This window comes from Heterocephalus glaber, unplaced genomic scaffold (genome assembly GCF_053883595.1).
Source record: "Heterocephalus glaber isolate CG9 unplaced genomic scaffold, H.glaber_assembly_v1.0 deba00001457, whole genome shotgun sequence".
NCBI lineage: Eukaryota > Metazoa > Chordata > Mammalia > Rodentia > Bathyergidae > Heterocephalus > Heterocephalus glaber.
This window is the reverse complement of record NW_028258305.1, coordinates 14,352,818-14,367,176: the sequence shown is the minus strand read 5'-3', so window position 1 is coordinate 14,367,176 and position 14,359 is coordinate 14,352,818. Positions and strand designations below refer to the sequence as shown.

The window sequence follows — 14,359 nt, the reverse complement described above, 5'->3', positions numbered from 1 at the left end:
TGGATCTTTAGGAAGTATTTTTATACTTTCTTTTTTTTTTTTTGCCGGTGATGGAACTCAGGCCCTTTCACTTGCGAGGCAGGCACAGTGCCACTGAACTAAATCCCTGTCCCTTAAGCATTTTTAAAACAGACCCAGTAGCTCATGGTGAACAGGAAGGGTGAGCCATTAGATTTGGAAATTGCTCTTTTGGGTTAAATACCTCCTGTTAACCAAAGGCCCATTGAAAGATTATTGGTGTCATGAGTCAGAGAGTCAGAAGTATCAGTTAGAAGCTAGGCATGGTGGCACACACCTGTAATCCAAGCACTTGGGAGACTGAGGCAGGAGGATTGCATGCTTGAGGCCAGCTTGATGGCACAATAAGTTCAAGGCTGGTCTGGACTACATGGGGAAACCCTACTCCTCAAAACAAAGACCAAAGGTACCAGTTGGTTTACACAGATACAGGTAATCAGAGTACTTATGCTGGGTTGAAAAAGTCTCCTATTTGGCAGAACAGTTACTAGCTTAAAGAAGAGTAGTAGACATGAATACACAGACCTGTAAAATACAAGGTTCCCAGAAAGAATAAAATGTATCACCTCCTAACTCTTATACATGAAGTGGTCTGAACACCTTGGGAGTTGGGGTGACTGTTTGGTACCCACTGACTGTTATAGTAGGTTTCTTTGTTAACTTTAAAAGCAGTCATTTCAGGCTTTCTCTGCAACTTCCTTTCCTGACTTAGAAAGGAACGGAATTGGGTTTGTGCATTCAACCAAGGCAGGTCAGGGGAGATTTGGTGTCTGTGTTGCTGTGTGAGTCCTTAAAGTGTTCATACTGGTCTCCAGGGATAGGCACCAGCTAGTCCTTGTCTCTGGTATGTTGCGAGACTGTCATTCTGGGGAGAAATTAAAGGATGGAAAATTCAGTCTTCTGACAGCATGCCCAGAACGTATGAAACAAGAGCAGGAAGGAGCCAGCACTTTTAGAAGGGAAGAGCACACACACGTCCCAGAGAAGGTAGAGTCCAGTGTGTGCCAGACTGGGGTGTAGTATTTCTCTGGCAGCTAGAATCTTGGGTTAAGTTTTAACATTAAAGGAAATTCTGACTGGCAGACAGCATGCAGAGAGTTAGGGTCCCTTTCCTTAATTGCTATGTTTGAGTCACGTATTAGCTCTTCATTATTTGAAATTGTGATCAAATTTCAGAGCTTTGTTTTTCAGGCTAAATAAGTTAACCAGAAGCTTCCTTAGGGAAATTAGATGTAATAAACTGTTGTTGTCTCCATCTCATTTGTTTTTCGCCCTTGAAGAAAGTTGAAATGTAAAGTCTCTTTCCCCTACTGCTCCTCTCTTAGTGAGCGCATCAGCATGCGGCAGTCCAAAGTGGATAAGCTGTATGCTGGCCTGAAGGACCTTGCTGAAGAGAGGAGAGGCAAGCTGGATGAGAGGCACAGGTTATTCCAGCTCAACCGTGAAGTTGATGATCTGGAGCAGTGGATTGCTGAAAGAGAGGTGGTCGCAGGGTCCCATGAACTGGGTCAGGACTATGAGCATGTCACGGCAAGTACTTTGGGCAGAGCATGAATGGTTGTGTAGTGAGCCGTGGAGTAGAAGGGCATTTGCATTCTTCATCTCTGAATAGATACAATGCCCTGACTCAAATCAGAGGTCGTGGATTGCTTTCAGCATGGTTTTTTCTTTGGGTGACTCTGACTTGGGTATGCTACCCTTTCTGTGTGTGCACTCCCCCCATAGAGATGGAGGCAGTGCTTTACTCTGCCATAAGAGCAAGGAGGAGATCTGATTAGAGGTTTTGGAGCTGAGGTCTGTTGTTCTTAAATCATGCACATCATTTGGTACCTCCTGCTCAGTTTTTTTCCAAATGACATTCATGTGATCACCAAGTAAAATGTTCACAATGGTCTCACTGATTTCTTTACACCTATCCCCATTTCAGATGTTGCAAGAACGATTCCGGGAATTTGCTCGAGACACAGGGAACATTGGGCAGGAGCGTGTGGACACAGTCAATCACATGGCAGATGAACTCATCAACTCTGGACATTCAGATGCCGCCACCATTGCTGAGTGGAAGGACGGCCTCAACGAAGCCTGGGCTGACCTTCTGGAGCTCATTGACACAAGAACGCAGATTCTCGCTGCCTCCTATGAACTGCATAAGTTTTACCATGATGCCAAGGAGATCTTTGGGCGCATCCAGGACAAACACAAGAAACTCCCTGAGGAGCTTGGGAGAGATCAAAACACCGTGGAGACCTTACAGCGAATGCACACCACCTTTGAGCATGACATACAAGCTCTGGGCACTCAGGTGGGTGTTGAGCTCCCCAAGGGCAGCAGTAGGGTACGGGCTCTCTGTAGAGCATTATTTTGTGCACCTCCAAGCATCTCTATTCCTTGGCTCCTCAAAATGTGCCTTAAGGGTTTGCTCAAATTAAATACACATGTACACTCTTGCTCAATGTTACAATGCTCCATTTGAGAGAGGTTTTCAGTCCATTAAAGTTCTAAGTTTGCCATATTTTCAAACATTGTTAGATGAACATCCCCGTGATTAAAATAAATAAGTAAACCACATGTGCACACAAACATTCGCAAGTTACAGGCCTTAGTATGAGTTTGTATTATGTTAGTATATCCTTCCAGAATAATTTTCAAACCAGTACCTTATTATTTTCCATCAACCATCCCAAAAGAGAGGAAACAGGATTCTTATATTTTGATATGACTGCTCTATTTTTCCCCAGTATAAAGTGGCTACCACTAAGATTTTGTTTAAAAGATGTCTAACAAAGTAATAACAATATAAAAGTAAGAATCCAGTGTAATCATTCTCTAGTTTCTTCTCTAATCTCTGCAGTTTCCTGTTTAGTCTTTTGCCTTTTAGTTGAAAAGTAAATTGTATTTTTCCCCTAAATTTCATGGTCCTGGAGAAGTTGGCCAATTTTATTAAAGATGTTCAGTCCTGGTGTCGGGGTTTTGTTCCAGTCTAATAAGAATGTGTTGACTAGTGTGAGGATTGGCAAACATTCCCTATGAAAGACCAGATAGTAAATATTTTGTAGGACGTATGATGTATTGCAGATACTCAGCTCTGCCATCTTAATAGCCACAGTCATGGTGAAAATGAATGGGTGTGGCTGTGTTCTGTAAGTCTTTAGGTACAAAAGCAGCCCAGATTTGGCCTGAGAAGATTCATTTGAGTGCATCAGCGTCACTGTGCTTTGGTACTTTGGGGTTTGTCCTTTAGAGGGACCACCTCGACTGCCACTGTCTTCCCACTTAAGCTTAATTCTTAATTCCTATCCTTCTCTATACCTGCAAGTTAATTTAACTCTAAGCTTCAGTTCTGCAATGCTTTGAGAATTGAGAGGATGCTTGCAAAACCTGCCACAGTAAGAGTACTGTGTATAGTTTTCAAATATTATTATATAACAGAAGTTTGGAGAATTTTATGATGCTAGAGACAGTGGGAAAACATCTTAGCCTCGGCAGGTTTTGTGGACCTATAAAGTCATGTACTTGTGGAACTATAAGAGACTTGAGACCATAGAGTTGCTTGCTTGCTTGCTTTTTTCTTTCTTTCTTTCTTTTTCTTTCCTTTCTTTCTTTCTTTCTTTCTATCTTTTTCCTTTCTTTTTTCTTTTTTCAGTACTGGGGCTGGAACTCAGATGTATTCTACCATTGAGCTACATACACCTCTAGCTGTTTTCATTTTCATTTTGAGATAAGTTTTTGCTGAGTTGTCCAGCCTGCCCTCAAACTTGAGATCCTACTTCCTTAGCCACCTAAGTAGCTGGGATTACAGATGTCCACCACCATGGTTGGCTCTTTTTTTTTAAATTCCCTGCTCCTCATGAGAGAGACTCAGAGAAAAGGGAGCCCAACAAGGGTCCAATAACATCCAGGACAGGAAACGACTACCTCAAGTCTTCACAGTCTCTACTGACCTCACCATATCTGCTCCCTGGGGAACTTCTAACTATGATAGGATGCGAGGCCTATCTGCAAATGTTGACTCAGACCAGGTTCATTGTCATACCAGGAGCACAACAGGGCTAATACCAGCACAGGCTCACAGGGTAGGAGGTGTCTCCTGCTTGGCTCTCTCCCTTGTGCCCTCTTGACCTGCTTCTATCCCCCATGCCTGGGAACATGAAGTGACACAATAGTATTTGTATCCAGTGATGGTCTTGATGACTATGCAAACGAATGATTAGTATTTGTGGGAATTTTTAGTTGTGCGATCCTCTTTCACCTTTTTGTTGTGAGATCCCACTGAAAACAACCAGAGGCATAGGAAAAGATGTTTGGAAAGTTGTGCTTAGTTGTATAGGAAATTAGCTTTCTAAATAATTTCCCAGGAACTTACTCATGGTAATTTGAGTTATACATGAGCCATAAGTCAAACATTAAGGAATATTTCCCAGAGGCCTTTAGTATATAATGATTATATCACCATGGGAACCAAATTTCATTGACTATTTTTGCATCTTTCACAGAAATGTCCTTTTGTGCAGTTGAGGGTCAGTAATTCTTTTCCCTGAGCCCAGCGTTGCCAATTCCCACCCCTTTTATCTCAGGTGTACCCTCCTCACTCCCCCCAGGTAGCATTTCTCCAAATATACCCGTCACAGACATCTAAAGGCTCTTACTGTCCAAAACTGTTCTTTGTGGACTTTGATCACACTGTCTCATTAGTAAATAATGATTACGTATACATTCCCCATGTGTATCTCTTTGATTAAAATTTGTCTAGATATATGGCACTAATGTTAATGAGAAGGAAATTTAAATAAAAAATAGCGACAGTTATTGGTTTCTGTTATAAAAGCATACACCACCTCTGACCAAAGGTTTTTATATTTTTCCCCTTTTTACAGAAAAAGAATTTTATGTACATCATCTGCATGTTGCTTTTCCCAGTTAGCTATCATCACAGAGAACTTGATATGAGTACCTACAACACTTGCTTATTTTTTTCATGACTGCATAGAAGTCTCTTATTGGATGTAACATCATTAATTTAACCAGTCTCTCATTGATGAGCATTTCCCTTATTTTTAATCCTTTGCTTATGTAACCAGTGCTGTAGTATGCAAAATATGCAAAGATATATGGAGGAGAAATTCCCAAAAATAGGATCATAAAATCAGAAGGTACTTCTGTGTATAATTTTGGTGGATACTGCCCATAGAAGCTAAAACTTGCTATACTTCTGTCAACAATGAATGAGCTCACTGACAAATCTGTCACCAAACTTGAATGTTGACCAAAAGAAGATGACAAATTACAGTATCAGTTTGTAGCATCTTTTCATGTTTAAGGCCCATTTACATTTCCTACTCTCATTCTTTTCTCTTCATGCCAATTTTTTGTGTTGGTTTCTTGGTAATTAGTCTTTTCTTTTGGTGACTGTCATAGCTGAAAAGCTAACTCACCAAAAATATGTAAATATAAGCAGAAGTATATTCTTGGCTGCATTTGCCAAATAACAGTTCTCGCCATTAGTTTTTGATTATGCAGAGTTTTTGTGGAAATTTGGCTAGTTCAGATTTTACCTTCTTTACATCAGTGAATTCTTTCAACCACATTGGATGCTGCATTTGTATATGTGTTAAATGTAACTGTCCAGTTGAGAGAGCTCTGACAAAAAATATACTGTCAGTATCACATAGCAATATAACGGCATTTTCTTTCTTTTCTTTTTCTTTTTAAGTTTATTGGTACATTTTAGGTATACATTACGATCACGTTCCTCTTTGGGAATTTGTACCTGTACATGATGTTTCTTGGTTCTTCTTTTTTCCCCATTCCCCTTCCCTTCCTCCCACCCCTCCCTGTTTACAAAAAACTTTGTTTCCATTTTTTCCTTTTTTTTTTTTGGTACTGGGGATCAAACTCGGGTCCTTGCACTTGCACAGCAGGTGGTGAGACCACTGAGCTAAATCCCTGGCCCCATTTTTTCCTTCTTTTCTCATACTTTTTTCTTTCCCTTCTTTCCTTTCCCCTACCCCTACCTTCCCCTTCCCCTTTGGACTTCTGCTTCTTATTCTACATTATCTGTTGTACGTTTGGTTCTCATTTACACATATGTGTCTTATCTATTTCACTTAGGAATATGGCCTCGATGTGCATCCATTTAGCTATAAATGTCTGTAGTTTATCATTCTTTATGGCTGAGTAGTACTCCATTTTATAAAAAACCACATCTTCTTTATCCAGTCACCAGTTGGTGGGCATTTGGGCTGTTTCCAAGATTGAGCTATTACAAACTGTGCCGCTATAAACATGGGTGCACATATATCACTGTGGTATGATGCTTTTAAATCTTTTGGGAAGATACCCAGTAGGGGAATAGCTAGGTCAAATGGAACCTCTAATCCTATTTTTTTGAGGAATCTCCATACTGATTTCCACAGTGGCTGCACCGGTCTACATTTCCACTAGCAGTGGAGCAGGGTTCCTCTTTCCCCACAGCCCCGCCAGCATTTGTCATTGGTTGATTTCTTGATAGCCGCCATTCTTTCTGGGGTGAGGTGGAATCTCCGCATTGTTCTCATTTTCATCTCTCGAATGACCAGTGATGTTGAACATTTTTTTCATATTATTTGCTGCTTTTACTTATTTGAGAAATGTCTGTTATTTCAGATGCCCATTTTTGGATTGGATCTTTAGATTTGGGAGGTCTGATATTTTTAAGTCCTTTATACATTCTAGATAATAGACCTTTGCTGAGGAACAGCTGTTAAGAAAATTTTCCTACATTGTTGGTTGATTCTTCACTCTGTTGGTGATTTCTCTTGCTGTACAGAAGCTTTTTAATAAGATGAGGTCCCAGTTATTGATTTTTTTGTGCTAGTTCACATACGACTGAAGTTTTGTTAATAAAGTCTAAATAAACTACACCACTGTTTTCAAGAGTTCTACCTAATCTGTCTTCTATCAGGTTTAGTGTTTCTGTTTTAATATTTAGATCTTTGATCCATTTCGATTTTAGTTTAGTGCATGGTGAGAGATATAGGTCTAGTTTTAATCTTTAGCAAGCTGAAACCCAATTTTTCCAACACCATTTATTAAAGATGCTATCTTTTCTCCAGTGAGGATGTTTGGCTTCTTTGTCAAAGATGAGGTGGCTGAGTGTGTCTAGAGTTGTCTCTGCATCTTCTAATCTGTTCCACTGGTCCTCGGGTCTGTTTCTTTGGAAAGGCATTTTCAAAATGTGTTCTTCATGATGGTTTCTCATTCGTGATTTAAAAATAATTATACATGAAATGAGCAGTTAAGATACTTAGGGTTTTTTGGACTAGTATCTGGATGCGTCCATTCATACCATCTCTCTCTCTTTTTGTTTTTGTTGTTGTTGTTTGTTTTTTTGAGACAGGGTCTTGCTGTGCAGTTCAGACTGACCTTGAACTCACTATATAGCCCAGGCTGGCCTGGAACTCTATGATCCTCCTACCTCAGCCTCTCTAGGGCTAGGATTACAGGAGTGTGCCACCAACCCCGGCCATTCGTACTATCTTGTATCTCAAGGCCTAGCTCTAGGTGACCTTTCCTCAGCTCTTCTGCTCGTGTGTTCCTATAAAATTCCATTTATTATGTGCACAGAACTTAATAATGTAGTTCAGTGGGTTTACAGAAAGCTTGAGTTTCTGTGGCTTGGATCTCTAGTGCAATTGAACACTCCCCAGGAGCACAGAACCTGTTTTGAGCTAGTGTTCCCTTTAGTTTATAAGTGGGATGGTGAAGGAACCAGGATGATGACAGAAGTGGTGGGGCTTGGCTCATACTCCCCGTGGCTTCACAGGTGAGGCAGCTTCAGGAGGATGCAGCCCGCCTCCAGGCAGCTTATGCGGGAGACAAAGCTGATGACATCCAGAAGCGCGAGAACGAGGTCCTGGAAGCCTGGAAGTCCCTGCTGGATGCCTGTGAAGGCCGCAGGGTACGGCTGGTGGACACAGGAGACAAGTTCCGCTTCTTCAGCATGGTTCGTGACCTCATGCTCTGGATGGAGGATGTCATCCGACAGATTGAAGCCCAGGAGAAGCCAAGGTAGCACTTCTAGGCTCTGGGGTTCAGTTTGACTGGGGGCAGCCTCCACTGCTTAAGTTGTCTCCTACACAGCCCATGTCTGTGGACCCTGTGCTTTACACAGCCATGTACTTTAGGAGCAGTCACCTCATCTTTGGAATAAGATGGGTTTTCTGAGCTGTTTTTCTCTTTGTCTTAATTGGATTACAAGCCCCTCTTCCTTTTTATACACAGTAGCAAAGGTATCATTTACCCTCAACATATGTTTTAATGGTGGGAGAGATTATTTAATATTTATTCTCTGTATTCCATTTGGCTTTGTTTCACACAAAGTAGTAAGGAGAAGTTAACAGATGAACAACCAGATACATATATAACCTCCATTTCACTCCAGCCAGCTCCTGACCGTGCCATAATTGAGAATTTAACTCTTCTACAATAGAAGAAATATTTTTTATCATTATATTTAAAAAGCAGCTGTATTCCCTGGGCCAGGGTCAGTAGGTTTTGACCCATGAGCAGCTCCCAGAAAAACTAGTGTGTGTTTCTTGAGCTGGTTCCCTTTCAGTGTGTCTCTTCATGTCTGAGTACAAAGACACTCCTGCTCTTTGGGGATACATGTTCTGAGCCTATAGAAGCTAATGACTTGGAGTAACTTTTGCTGCCTCTGTGCTATCTTGAAGTGAGCCTTTCTCAATTACATTTGAAGGTAAAAGTTTGAACAGAAATCCAGCAATTTTCTTCCACACACCTAGCAACCATTTTAAATTACTTGAGCACACATGCAAAGTAAAAGGAACCTTTTTCAAGAATATCTGGTTTAGAGCTGGTCTTAAGTTATGCTGTCATTGTGCTTCAGCCCCAGGGGCCCAAACTGACCTTTGAATAGAAATCAGCCCTGAAAGGATAAGTCGGCCACCAGACAGTTTCCTTTAAATCAGTTACGTGTTTTTAACCCTACACATTTATTTGAAAAGCTTGATTTCCTAAAGATGTTTTGGTTTAATTTTAGGGATGTATCATCTGTAGAACTATTAATGAATAATCATCAAGGTATCAAAGCTGAAATTGATGCTCGAAATGACAGTTTCACAACCTGTATTGAACTTGGGAAGTCCCTGCTGGCAAGAAAACACTATGCATCTGAGGAGGTAGGATGCTTCTTTGCTTTGGGGCCTTGGGACAGATGCCCTGATACTAAGGTGTAAAATGACTTTGTTCTGTGTGTTTTCTTCTGCACATGCACATTCACACACAGAAAAATATGTAAAATTGTCCTTCATTATCCGTAGGGGATATTTCAGACCCCCATCAGAACCAAAATCCAAGGAGGCTTAAATCCCTTATATAAAATGGCACAGTATTGTATATGATTTAGATATGTCCTCACATGTATTGTACAGCATCTCTAGGTGTATCCCATACACATACCTACATACATTTCAAATCTCCTTGCCTCTTTCCTGCCTACCTAGACTAAGACAGTTACTTGTGTAACTCCATGGCACAAGAGACAAATTTGAGAAGCCCAGGTTGAAAAATGGCCTCTGTCGGGCTGGGGATTTAGCTCAATGATGCCACCACCTGCTTCACAAGTGCAAGGTCCCAAGTTCCATCCCCAGGTCCAAAAACAAAACAAACAAAAAAAATGGCCTCTGTCACCACCTCTTCCTCTTGTCCTCATCTGGTTTACCCTCTCCTCTGTTGCTTATGCCCTGGATCACCTTGTTCTCAGGTGAATGGTTGCATATTCTGGTTAGGATGTAAATAATAAGTTCACTATGTACGTCCCTTCATGGAAATGGATGTCTTCTCAGCAGGGCCAAGGCTTTGCCCCTCTTCCTATCCCTCTCTTGTGAATGTATTTGCTGCAAGAAGCCCGAGTCTAGTGCATCCTTGGTTTCCTCACAACAAAGCGGCCTTCTCTCCTCTCCCAGGACAGATTGGACAGATACTTCCTAGCTTAGTGGTAGTCTCTGCAAAAAATAAATTTTTCTTATATGAAGTGTCCCATCAGAAAGAAAACAGAGGATGTGGTACATTCTATTAAGATGTCCCTGGAATCCTTTTTTTTTTTCATGCAGATCAAGGAAAAGTTACTGCAGTTGACGGAAAAGAGAAAAGAAATGATTGACAAGTGGGAAGACCGATGGGAATGGTTAAGACTGAGTAAGGACATATTTCATTTATCTTTCTGCTTGTTTAGGTGTCCACAGAAAGCATGAAGGTTTATTTTCCTGTCTCACTGATCTTACTACTTAATGGCTTTTCAAACTGTGGATACTTCTTTCTTAGTGACCTATTTCATGCCAAATGTATTTTTACAGAAGTTCCATGTGGCATATTATCATTATTTTTCATCCATGATTGTTCTCAGGGCTGTGAGTAGGATTTGGGTCTTCTTTAGGCAAACATGCAGATGACTTTTTAGCATCCCTCTGGGAGAGAACAAAGAGAAACCTGTTATTTTCTTTCTTTCTTTCTCTCTTTTTTTTTTTTTTGTACTGGGGATCAAACTCAGGTCCTTGTGCTTGCCAGGCAGGCAACTGAGCTAAATCCCCGGCCCAGCCCGTTATTTTCAAGAAGAACTTTTGTTTCATGATCAAGAAGGTTGAAAGTTGACTTCAGTTTTATATTTGGTGCTCTTAACGGAAGGTTGATAACAAAGTAAAAGTTAAGTCTGCTAAGGTATTATAGTGAATTAGGCATTGTTCTAAGGATTTTTAAATATATTCCTGTATTTACTCCTTGTGACCCTGTGAGGTAAACTTTTTTTTTTGGTAAACTCTTATTTATCCTCATTTTAAAAGTAATGCGTGATTCACCACAGGGTTTATAATGTATAATATTAGGAGTAGCAGCTCATAATTGGGATGAACACCAAAAGTAGCCCAGTTCTGGCATTATTAACCATACTTTTAACATTCTGTTTTGGGTTCCAATAGTGAGTTAAACATCCTATTAAAATTAATCTCACTTGTTTTTACTCTTCCTAACATGGCTGCTGGAAGAGTTAAAGTTGCGTGTGTGGCTCATGTTGCATTTACATTGGACAGCGCTGAGACCAAAAGTAGACTATAAACTTCTTGTGCATGTATCTGCCAGCAGAGAGCAGCAGTATCAGGTGGCCCTGCGGCCAGCACTCACTCGTTCTTGTGCCCTGTGCAGTTTTGGAAGTCCATCAGTTCTCAAGGGATGCCAGCGTGGCTGAGGCCTGGCTGCTCGGACAGGAGCCGTACCTATCCAGCCGGGAAATTGGCCAAAGTGTGGATGAGGTGGAGAAGCTCATCAAGCGCCATGAGGCATTTGAAAAGTCAGCAGCAACCTGGGATGAGAGGTTCTCCGCCCTGGAAAGGCTGACAACAGTAAGTAGCCACTGATGCTGGGGTGCTTGGCCAGTTTGTGAGGATCTTCTTGAAGTCTTTGACTCTTAGAACAGGATGTATGGAGGGGTCCAGGGCTATACCTTCTCAGTCATCTCCTAGACACCCAGATTTAGAATCACTTTTAGTGGCCTCCTGACTGGGAACTTACTGGTGAGGTTTTTCTCTTTTCATTTGCTTTCCCTCCTATATCCCATAGAATCTTAGATCTACAGGGGATATGGCCTTTAATTTCTTTCAGAATTTCAGGTTTAGAATTCCCATCAAGTAGTGTTTTAATCCTGGGCTATTGTAAACCATCCCTATTCCTGATTGTATTTTCTACTAGCATAAAGGCTTTAGAATTGGGCCTGTGCAGTGATGTTTCTTTTCCCAAGGCACTTGCATTCCTGGTAGAAAATGGATTATCTGCAGTGTATGAAAATGATGTTTTTGTTTCCAGTTTCCACAGTTCTGGGAATTTAGCACATATCTTTATACTTTTGTGTTAAAATAGAATACCTTCAGTGTGTGCATTTTGCTCATGAAATGGCTTACTTTATATTTCACGTAGACTATTTAGTGGCTTTTTATGTTTTAGGGGTGTGAGCTGAACACAGAATCATACCACATAGTGGCTTCTTCAAAAATTTCTAGTTCTGGGGTCCGGGGATTTAGCTCAGTGGTTCTGCTGCCTGCCTCAAAGGCACAAGGTCCCGAGTTCGATCCCCAGTACCAAAAAAAAAAAATTTCTAGTTCTACCTTTGTGTTTCTGAATTTTGGGATTTTGCTTTGTTTGCTTTTCCTTTTTTTATTAGACCGTGTCAGTAATACAGAATGATGAGGTTCATTTTGGGAAATTGGTATGTGCATTTAACACTTCTTGATCATTTTTAGGTAATGGGATTAAAATTTTATCTGAGCTTTTATGGAAAATCTGGCTTAGGCTCCCTCCTCCCCTAGGCCCAGATCTTTTCCTCCTCAGCAAAGTTGAGATTTGCATAGTTAATTTAGAAGTTAAACTCATGCTCTCAGAGGGCACACAAATAACTCACAGGCATTTTGCCACTTCATGGTGCAGCCTTCTGTTGCCTGCAGTTTTAGGTTTTAGCTGTGCTTCCTGTGAACTGATTGCCCTTTTGCTCAGGATGTTAGAGCTTTCTTTAGGTTGTCCAGTGTATGCCAGTATAGAAAACTAGACAAAACTAAACCAAGAAGGCCTTCTTTGTTCCCTGACTGCTTCCTTTAAAAGCAGCAGGGTCTGAGCCTCTGCTGAACATCACCATGTTCTCCTTCAGTTGGAGTTACTGGAAGTGCGCAGACAGCAAGAGGAAGAGGAGAGGAAGAGGCGGCCGCCTTCTCCCGAGCTGAGCACGAAGATTTCCGAGGAAACAGAGTCCCAGCAGCAGTGGTGAGTCATGGGCCGTGTAAGAGGCTGGATATCAGCTTGATGGCAGGTGAGCTTTATGGAGCATCTTTTCAAAGCCTTGCCTCACGAGGCCTAGCCACATGCCTTCCTGTTATTTCATGGCACTGCCAAGAGACCATATAGTCACCCACGAGTAACATCTGAGGACACTGACTTGTCCAGGCATAGCTCTGTGTAGGTGGCAGAAGTGAAATGTACACATTGCCCTTCCTACTGCGTGAACACCTGTGCACACAGACAGCACACATATGTACATACACACATGCTCACAATTTCCATGTCATTTAGTGGATGAAGTGAACCACCCAGATTTCAAGCCAGTGATTGTGTGGTGATGCTCTGAAAGTTCTGAATGACTTCACATAAAGGGTAGGAATTGTTCTTTGGTTGCAAAGGTTAGGAACTCCATGAAAACCTCTTAATACCACCTTTGTTTGGTTAGGGGGGCAGGGGATGGGGCATTCCTATAGCCTATCTGGAGTCTTAGAAGCACTTGGAAGTTCCAAGCTTTTAAAAAAATTACATCACGTGAACAAAGATTGCTTATGTTTTTCTCTTCTCTTCCCTTCCTTCCCCATCCCTTTTCTGTCCTTTTTATTTTTCCCCTCACCTAACAGGGATACTTCAAAAGGAGAGCAAGTTTCCCAGAACGGTTTGCCAGCTGAGCAAGGATCTCCACGGGTTAGTTACCGCTCTCAAACCTACCAAAACTACAAAAACTTTAATAGCAGACGGACAGCCAGTGACCAGCCATGGTCTGGACTGTGAAGTTCACTACCATTTGTCAAGAGCCACTCTTTTCAAATCCTGTTGGTTTTGACTCTGGCTTCCACTTCTCCCAAAATGTTACAAACTTTACGTAATTCATACCCTTCCTTGGTTTCATATTTGTTTGCATTTAATTCATGTTTTTTGAGTCTCTTAACTGATGGATGCGCATTGCCTTAAAGCAGCATACTTACATATTTTTTGTTTATTTATTGTGAGCTTTTTACTTTATTAAGATTTTACAACAAAACTCTTACTTGAGTAATTGAAATTAAATGAGATTACAGCATAATGAAGAAGAAAACTAGAATCTTAACAGGTATGGCACATCCAGTTATACTAACAGGGCGCAGTATCATGCTATAGGTACTGTGTTATTTTCAGATATTATTAACCTGCAGTAGTTTACTAGTAACTAGGAAGACTGGGATAGAAGGAAGGAGACATTCAATACTGAGATTAAACCCTACAGTCAGCTGAACATTCCATGAAACATGCATTCATTCATAGAAGATGACCCCAGAAAAAGGTTGAATCTCTTCTAGAAGCTGTTTTAATTTTTTTTTTTTTTTTTTTTTTTTTTTTTTTGGTACCAGGGATTGAACTCAGGTCTTTGCTCCTGCGAGGCAGGCGGTGGAACCACTGAGCTAAATCCCTGGCCTGAAGCTGTTTTAATTTTAAATACAGAATTGCAAACTTTTTAAGACCCATGGGTCGTTTATTACTTTTTACAAACCAGTTCCTTTCTTACTTTGTT

The 14,359-nt window shown here is 41.0% G+C and overlaps 1 protein-coding gene across 7 annotated transcripts in view; it reads left to right on the top strand.

Annotated features, from left to right (window-relative positions):
• Window positions 1-14,359, top strand: part of Sptbn1 (spectrin beta, non-erythrocytic 1) — a 197,047-nt gene that overhangs the window by 173,988 nt on the left and 8,700 nt on the right. For all 7 annotated transcript variants that reach the window (XM_004867283.4, XM_087216384.1, XM_087216382.1 and 4 more), the window contains 8 exons: window positions 1,344-1,548; window positions 1,946-2,320; window positions 7,820-8,064; window positions 9,056-9,194; window positions 10,128-10,212; window positions 11,212-11,408; window positions 12,704-12,816; window positions 13,452-13,515. In XM_004867283.4, the coding sequence (XP_004867340.1) occupies window positions 1,344-1,548; window positions 1,946-2,320; window positions 7,820-8,064; window positions 9,056-9,194; window positions 10,128-10,212; window positions 11,212-11,408; window positions 12,704-12,816; window positions 13,452-13,515 (1,423 nt within the window). The remainder of the gene's footprint in view (window positions 1-1,343; window positions 1,549-1,945; window positions 2,321-7,819; window positions 8,065-9,055; window positions 9,195-10,127; window positions 10,213-11,211; window positions 11,409-12,703; window positions 12,817-13,451; window positions 13,516-14,359) is intronic.